Raw genomic sequence first — 8,634 nt, 5'->3', positions numbered from 1 at the left:
TACACATATGACAGTCAAGAATAGCAAAACAAACACAATGGCAGAAATACAATGTCAGGCCAGGGGGTGGGGCTGGTGGGTGCCACACGCAAAGGGGGCTTCCTGAGTGAGCAGTACATCTTAGCTGTAGGAAGGGATACACCAAAAGTCTACTTCTTGAAACTCATGGGACTGGACACTTAAGATGAGTGTATCTTGGGAACTTGCAGATGGCGTAGCAGTTACATTGCTGGATTCCTGCACAGTCAACCACAGTTCAAGTCCTGGACCCGGTGGCTTAAAACTCATGCTGGGCACATGTGTGTGTATGTCCAAAATCCTGAGAGGAGACTGGAGGAGAATGGATTGGAGTGTGGCCATGCCCCCTTGGGGCTGAATTCTCACTTTCTGTCTGTCTTTTTGTTAAGTGCATGCGCCCTATAGCAAAAATCTATTTTAGAAAAAGAAAATAAAAACAAACACCGTGCACATGTGTGTGCATGCCCAAACTCCCAGGAGAATGGAGGAGAAGGGGTTGCAGCATGGTCACTCTCCCGGGGGGTAGGGGGTGACTTCTCACTTTCTGCCTTTCTGCCTCTCTCTGTCTCTCTGGCAAGTGCGCATGCCCTATAGCAAAAATCTCTTGAAAAAAAAAATGAGTGTATCTTATTATATGTACATTGTACCTCAAAAAAATGAAAGTTTGGAAAATAATTTTTAAATCACTCAAGGAGAAGTCAAGGATGTGGCTCAGCATGGAGGGTTAAGGGAGTCCTCTGTTAGTCCCAGAATGGCCTTAGCCAACTAGTCATCTGGCGAGACAAGATGCATTGTGGGAACTCATGGAAACAAAATGGACCAAGAAGGGCAACCCTTGGTTTCACGTTCTACTGTCACGAGAATTCGATTCTGTCCATCCACCCTTAAACATGCACATTCGAGGGGCCTGGTGGCCGCACGGCTATAACGCAAGGGGACCCAATGGGAAGGACCCTGGGCTCACGTCCCAGGATCTACTAGAACACGAGACTGGGCAGATCACAGTGCGGAGACCCCGTTGTGGGTGCCTATCTCTCTGCCCACCCCCTGCCTCCCTCTCTCAGCCCGCCTAGGTTTGGGGGAAGTGGCGCCAGCCTCCTGCCCACCCTGTGGTGAGCACCCCTTCTTCAGAGGCTGCCCGGGCCTCACCCTTGCTCATGTACTCCGTGACGATGTAGATGGGCTCCTCGGACACCACCGCGTACAGCTGCACCAGCTTCTCGTGCCTCAGTTTCTTCATGACCTGGGCCTCCTGCAGGAAGGCCTCTGGAGACATCGTGCCTGGCTTCAGGGTTTTGATGGCCACCCTAGTGGTGCCGTTCCAGGTCCCTGTGGGGGAGGGATGCAGGCAGCCTCAGTGCAGACCCTCCCATTCCTGTGGCACAGGAGCCCCTGGTCTGCCCGCCTGTCTGGCCCCTAGCCATGGCCATCTGCTGGCCCTCGTGGTGACACGGAAGCCTCCCCGCCCAGCCACATCTCCCCCGGGGTGGCCTTACCCATCCACACCTCTCCGAAGCAGCCCTGGCCTAGCTTGACCTCAAGCCGCAGCGACTCCCGCGGGATCTCCCAGGCGTCCTTGGCCAGGCCCTGCGTCTGCGGCTTGGACGTGGGGCACACAGTGGTCAGGCGGTGGCACAGGCCGTCAGCATGCTCTGCAGATGCAGGCAGAGTGGGGCTCAGGTGGGGTCCCTCCCGGGGTCTCCCCGAGCTGCAGTGCACAGCCCTACACACCACATGCACAGGTCTCGGGGCACAGTGCGACCCACCCCACCTGGCCCACAGCCGTGTGCATCTGCCCTCTGAGTCGCTCCTCCCTTCATCCACTTGTCCTTCTGACTTTAAGGGGTGCAAGGCAGGTCCAAGCGGAGAACAAGTCCACTGTCACCTGCCCTTGCAAGACCAGGAATGTATTAAATCAGGCAACAGCTGGTGGGCCTGATGGAGTGCTAGAAGGCTTCCTGGAGGAAGTGGAAACTAGGCTTGGATTTCAAGAAGGTGAGGGGTTAGCAAGAGAACAACACTCCAAGCGGAGGCCACAGCCTGTGAAAAGGCCCCAAGAGAACAGCTGCTGGGCTGAAGATGCCGACAGGAGGAGAGAGGGGCTGCAGGAGTGAACTGGGGCAAGAGTGGCACCAGGAAACGGCAGGAGACTGCTGAGTTCAGACCACCTAGGCCTCAGGCCTCAGGCTACAAGGGTCTTTCTCCTAAGGCTCCCAGGCAGCCCCTGGAGGACTCAACCGGGAGGGCAAGATTCGGAGCATGGTGGTGTTCCTCCAGGAAGCCGAAGGCCAGCTGAGAAGGGAGAAGAGTGAGGGAAGCCGGTACCCGTGCCCAGGCACAGGGTCATGACGCTGCACCCAAGGGGCAGCTCGAACTCCCAGGTGGGTGGGCCGCATACGGCACCCACAGCCGCCCCTGCACTAGCGCCAGCTCCCTCCGCCTCCTGCTCTCCCTCTCTGCTGTGATCATTGCAGCAGCCCCCTCCTCTCTCAGTAACCGGTTCAGACTGGTCCTAAGGCTGGGAGACAAATGACAGGAGCCAAGTTCCCTCCTTTCCAGCTCACTGGGGGCAGCCCCCTCCTCACTAGCCAGCTGCCAAGGAGGAGGGGAGAGTCATGGAACAGGGGAGCAGGAAGAGGTGGGAGGAGAGGGAGGAGGGGAGAGAGGATGGAGGCAGGGAAAGGAAGAGGGGGCTTGGAGGGCAGAGGAAGGGATAGGACGACCTAGAGCCATGGCATCCGCAGGAAAACAGGCCCCCAGCCGGGAAGGGCCGATGTCCCAGTGGGCCTGCAGAGCCCAGCCCCCCGCCCCCACACACACGGCGCTGCCAGCACTCACTGGAGTAGTAGGCCACGAGCTGCTGCAGGCTGTTGAACTGGGTGCGCGAGGTGATGTAGAAGCCGCCGCTGTCCAGCTTGCGGATCTTGTAGTGCTTCACGTTGAGGCCCTTGGCGTTGTCAAAGTCCGACACCGAGAGGCAGTAGGCGCCTGCAGGGCAGAGCAGGGCGGGGGCAGCCGTGACCACCGTGTGTTCTGGGCACAGTTCTGTGCTGCATGCCACCGGAAGGAGGAGGCCAGGGAAGGGGAGCCACTGGGGGAAAGGGATACCCACCAGAGCGCCCCACCATGCACCCTTGGCCCTGGCGAAACCTCAACCGAAGCTGTGTGGCCTTGACAAGTCATGTACCCTCCCTGGACCTTAGTGGAGAGTATCCCAAGGTGGGGGGTGTCTCAGGGCTGCTGGGAATATTCGACTAGACCCCAAATAAGAGGGCGTGGTACACAGGAGGTACTCAATAAATGCCTGTTGGGAACTGGGGAACAACCAGCGTGGCTATGTGTGCCCAGCCTAACTGCTTCCCCTCTCTGAGCCTGCCCCCGGGCACGGTCTGTGCCCCCACTCCTCCCTGAAGGCAGGTCTGGGCCCAGGCAGGAACACCTGGTTGGCTGAGGCTGTGGCACACACGGCCGGAGACCAGTGCTGGATACCAAGGCCAAGTGGGACCAGCCTCGGGTCCTTCTCTGCTTCCCTTGAGCCTCTAAAAGCTTTTGGCTTGGAAAGTTTCCCCCTGCCGGGCAGGCCTGGCTCGGAGCCTCTATTAAACCTGAGCTGAAGAAACCTCTGGGGTGGCATTGGAACGAGGCTGAGCCCCAAGGCGGGGCAGAGAAGAGGCCCTTCATAGGGTCTGGCCAAGCAGTGCGTGGGCATCATCCCCTGCGGCCCACAGACCGCCCCAGATAGTCCTCAGGTGGAGGCTGCAATCTGAGCACATGGTACGGAAAAGTGAGGCAGAGAGGAAAAGCACTGGACTGTGGCTGCCCAGCACGCCGCGCACAGAGCTGGGACCCAGCCCACACCGGGGTCGCTGCACCGGGCGGCCACCATGTTCTGCAGACAAAAACGCATGCAGGAGCCCCAGGCCTGACTGCATGTGCACACGCACAGCATGTCCACGCCCGTGGCTACATGCCCACAGGGGTACACACTCCCCAGCCCCACGGCCAAACCCACGGCAGATCACTCCCACACGGCGACGCAGACAACCCCCACCAGGGCACACACACATGCCTAGACCTGCACACAGCTTGTACACGTGAACATGGCCACTCCACTCTCATAAACGCACATGCGCAACACGGATGCTCTGCTCTCCCGTCTCCCTCCAAGCCCCAGGCCCGGCAGGCGCCCAGCTCGGTTACCATGGTGATGGGGCTGGCAACCCACTTACAGAGGGGCTGGACTGAAAGGGGCTGATCTTTCTCTGGCTTGGGGGAGGGACAGGAGAGAGGGGAGTGGCTTGAACTGGGGGGAAGGGCAAGGCGGGTCCCAGTACCTGGCACAGCCTGGGGAAAACTGAGGAGAGAGGAGGGCCCCACTGCATCGTCACCTGCCCTGGCAGCAAAACTCTTTGGCTGCAGGACACTCAGCCCTCCTGGCAGGCGCTGGCCACGCTGGCCATTCCTCACCCAAGGACAATGAGGCCAGGTAGGCTAAGCCTCCTCTTCATTGCACCTCTGGTCACCCCGGGTTACTCTGCTCCCAGGAGAACCTACCTGACTCTTATTTTACTATTTCCTAATGCTGTTCTCGGTCCATGGTGGAGCGCGTGTGCATGTACACGCATGGGACTGAGGCAAGACTGGCACCCTCCACAGGGCCTGGTCATGCCATGATCTCCCCTTCCTCCAGCCTCTAACCCAGCAGATCTTGCACAAGTCCAGCATGTTTCAGGCAGACCTGGCCAGGGATTCGAACCTCTGCTGCCATGTGGGATCCGGCTTCTCCTGAGCAGTGCATTACCACAGCAACCCCGAGCGCTCTCCCTGACTGCCCCTCCACTGGAAGGCTGACCTCTCTTCCCCACCCCTTACCGAACACCTATTCATTCTACAGTGCCCAGCTCAAACAGCCCATAAGAGACTCCACTGGCCAGCAGGCGTGTGTGTACCTTTCGTGGTCTCGCTTTCTCTTACTAGGAAGGTCCCTCTCGGGTTCTCTGCGTTGAGCAGTAACCGCTCTGACTCCCGTCTGGTGATCTTGCCGAAGTACCACCTGGGGTAGGAGGGAGGAGGGTGGTGGTGGCGATCCGGCTTCAGCAACCCAGACCACCTCCCATGGTGTGTGGCTGGGGCCCCGTCAGACCTCCCGCTCCAACCCAGAAGGACGCTGTGACCCACAGTGACCCTGAGCGGACAGTGGCGGGGACAGTACTCACTCCTCGGCCTGGATGGAGTCGGAGGGCGCCACATAGTTGCTGGGGATGTAGCCCGTCTGTCCGGTGCTGAGCGAGTGGGCCAGCCACCAGTCTCCCTCTCTGAGCGGGCAGGAGGAAGGGCAAAGGAGAAGCGGGCCGTCAGTGGCGAGCTGGCACCTGCAGTCTTCCTAGGCACCCAGAGGTCCCCCAGGCCGATGAGGCGCAGGGAGGCAGCAGGCCGGCTTAAGTCCTCACGCGCCCAGCGCTCCAGAGCTGGCCTGGCGCTCTGCCCCTTCCCGGCCCGATGCCTTTTTGCCAAAGCTGGCTCAGATGGGCTTAGTCCAGGACTGTGGCCAAACTGACCTTGGTCAGCCTGAGGCCCAAATCCACAGGGCCAGAGTCGGGACGGGAAGAATCTGCGTCCTTTCAGAAATACCAAGATATCTCAAGATGTCGAGAGCCACCATGGGAGTGAGGGAGGGAGCTCCCTGTCTCTGGGGACAAACACAGTGATAATGGGAGAGAAGCTGCTCGCCCGAGGTGGATGGCAAATGCAACCTTCAGCATCTCCCTAGCCCTGAGATCTGGAAGTCCGGTCCTGGTTGCTGTGAGACCTGACTGGAGGCAAGGGGTGGCCTTTTGGGGGCCAGTGACAAACCAGGCCCCAGCTCTGCAAACCTGAGCAACGCTTGCCTCTGTCATGAATCAGGGTCAGGCCTAAAGGGCTCCTCAGCTAAAAACTATGCCTCCTCCTAATGCCTACCCATCTGCAGGGGGAAACTGAGGCCAGGGAGGGTTGGGCCTTGCCCCAAGTCACAAAGTGAGTCATATCAGAGGGAGCCGAGGTCGCAGAGCCCCGGTGGCCGGGGCACCTCCACGGTAACTGCCCCAGGAGGGGGGGGGTGGCAGTCGGGTCCCCTGGGCCCAGGTGGGAGTCGGGGGTGGAAGTACCTTTGCAGCCATCGGAATGTGAACCAGGTCTGGCTGGAGCGGGGGTCCAAAGACACAGAGGAGGGAGGAGAAAGCGAGAGCCCAAGAGGAGAGAAGAGGCAGAGATGGGGGCGGTGAGAGGCAGAGTGGCAGAGGAGCGAGGGAGAGAGCAGGAGAGCGGGCGAGGCTGGGACAGGGACAGGGGACAGCCACAGAGGCCTTGCATCCAAGCAACCACAGGGGATAGGGAGTGGGTCCACAGGGGGTGACAGGGAGTCACGGGGCAGGGCAACCTGTGGACGAGGGTCTAGCCCTCCCCATTCCCACTGTACAGATGGGAAGGCTGAGGCCAGAGAAGCAAAGGCCTCTGCCCAGGGCCACACAGCCAGGCCTGGCTCCTGACTCCCAGATGAGAACCCGGCCCTCCACGAGCAGTGGTGCCTGAGAGCTTGCTGGGCCAGTCAAGGCTGCCTCTGGACCTCACCATGACCCTGAGAAGACGCACAGCAAGCAGGACGCCCCGCCCCCTCTGGGCCCAGAGGGAGAGGGGTCTCTGCCTGCAGTCACAGTCTGAACTTGAACCAGGTTCCCGGCTCCTGTTCCTCCAGCTGCCCCAGCCACGTCCGTCAGCCCATTTTAAAGATGGAGAAGTCAAGGCCAGGGGTGGGCAGAGCTGTGTGATCTCTGAGGACCTGTCTGAAGATAGGTGAGCACCCTAGACCCTAGGGCTCATCTGGGTGGGGGTCCTTCTGGCTGGAGCAAGGCCGGGGCCGTGGTAGCTGCAGGCACACTCCGGCAAGGGCGCCAGCGCACGGCCAGGCCACACCTCAAGGAAAGACACCTCAGTTGCCCAAATCTCCATCCACCTCCCTGTGTGTGCCCACCTGGGACAGTCCACCCTTATCTGTCCCATCGGACCCTCAAGACCACCTGCAAGGGAGGAAGGCAAAGCCCCAGCCCCCGGATGAGGAAACCGTGGCTCAGAGATGTCGAGGGATCAACCCAGAGACACACAGCACCCAGGCTAGAGTAGCCCAGCACGTTTACTGTAGAGCCGTGGAAATTGAGGCACAGAGAAGGGCAGAGACTTGTTCACAGCTACAAAGCAAGGGACTCAAGCCACAGGGAACAATTTCTGAGGGTTTTTTGGTCCAAAGCTCCATTTTATCAATGGGGAAAATGAGGCACAGGGAGGGCAATGATTGGCCCAGAGCCACACAATGAATCAATGGCAGAGCAAGGGCGAGAACCAGAGCCCCTGCGCGTCCCAGCCGGGCACAGCAGAGCCAGGGGGGCCTGGGGCCTCCTACTCTGAGTGGACAGGTGGAGAGAAGCACATGCCCAGGGGCCAAGCAGGGCTGGGCAGAAGACTCCAGCCAGCACAGCTCCCAGCCCCCCGACACCAGCCCCGTGTGGGTTCAGGGCTGCACAGTCTGGTTTGGGGGTTTGCTTCCACAAGGGTCAGGGAAAGCGATGCACCGCATTTCACGGAAGGATCCAGGGCCCACCTCCAGCCTGGCCTGGGGCTTTAGAGGCCTGAGAGCTCGACTCCCCAGACGCCATCCCAGCGCACCACTGCTCTGCGCGACCTCGGTTCCCCCACACCATGCCCCTCGTCTCAGTGTCCTCACCTGCAGGGCGGAACTACTCATGCTTCTCTCCAAGGATATAAATGCCAGCACCGGGCCAGTGCCACCTGCTGGCCCCTCTCCAGAACCTTTTATTTTTAAGAGGTTTTATCTTAGAACATGTGCACTCACAGGTGGTGATGGGAGACATAGATAGTGAGAGGGAAAGTGAGGAGTCATCTCCCAGGGGGATGGCCACGCCGCAATCCTTTCTCCTCCATTCTCCTCTCAGGATCTTGGGCACGCACGCACACGCGCCCAGACTGAGTTTTAAGCCACCGGGTCTGGGATTCGAACCGCAGTCAGCTGTGTGGGAGTCCAGCGACGCAGCTGCTACACTATCTGCTGACCCCTCCAAAACTTTCTTAAACACCGAGGCGGCACAGTGCAGTCTGCAACAAGGACTTGCTGTGGGACCTTGGGCAAGTACACCACCCTCTCCGGGTCTCAGTCTCCTCTTCTGTAAAAGGAGATGATGGGGCCCAGCAGGTAGCGTGGTGGGGCAGGTGCTGCACTCCCACACGGCCAACCCTCTCTCTGTCTCTTTCTGGCAAGCACATACACCCTATGGCAAAAGCCTAAAGAAAAAAGGAAAGGGCCAGCAGGTGGCATAGTAGTGATGGCACTGGACTACCACATGGCTGACCGTGGTTCGAGTCCTGGACCTGGTGCTTGAAACTCCGGGCACATAAGTGCGAGTGCCCAAAATCCTGAGAGGAGGATGGAGGAGAAAGGACTGCGGCATGGCCATTCCCCCTGGGGGCTGATTTCTCACTTTCTATCTCTGGCGAGCACACACGCCCTATAGCAAAAATCTCTCAAAAAAAAAAAAAAAAAAAAAAAAAAAAAAAAAAAAAGAAAAA

General features: G+C 59.3%; 1 protein-coding gene across 8 annotated transcripts in view; it reads right to left on the bottom strand.

The window, feature by feature from the left end:
• Window positions 1-8,634, bottom strand: part of SRC (SRC proto-oncogene, non-receptor tyrosine kinase) — a 30,755-nt gene that overhangs the window by 2,464 nt on the left and 19,657 nt on the right. For 6 of the 8 annotated variants that reach the window (XM_027770175.1, XM_027770177.1, XM_027770176.1 and 3 more), the window contains 6 exons: window positions 6,165-6,197; window positions 5,235-5,333; window positions 4,968-5,071; window positions 2,857-3,006; window positions 1,515-1,670; window positions 1,168-1,347 (listed from right to left, as the gene is read on the bottom strand). In XM_027770175.1, coding sequence (XP_027625976.1) covers window positions 1,168-1,347; window positions 1,515-1,670; window positions 2,857-3,006; window positions 4,968-5,071; window positions 5,235-5,333; window positions 6,165-6,197 — 722 coding nt within the window. The remainder of the gene's footprint in view (window positions 1-1,167; window positions 1,348-1,514; window positions 1,671-2,856; window positions 3,007-4,967; window positions 5,072-5,234; window positions 5,334-6,164; window positions 6,198-8,634) is intronic. The other 2 variants (XM_027770179.1, XM_027770180.1) reach the window with 1 other exon arrangement.

This window comes from Tupaia chinensis, unplaced genomic scaffold (genome assembly GCF_000334495.1).
Source record: "Tupaia chinensis unplaced genomic scaffold, TupChi_1.0 Scaffold000115_1, whole genome shotgun sequence".
NCBI classification, from domain to species: Eukaryota; Metazoa; Chordata; class Mammalia; order Scandentia; family Tupaiidae; genus Tupaia; species Tupaia belangeri.
This window is presented reverse-complemented; position numbering and strand designations above follow the sequence as displayed.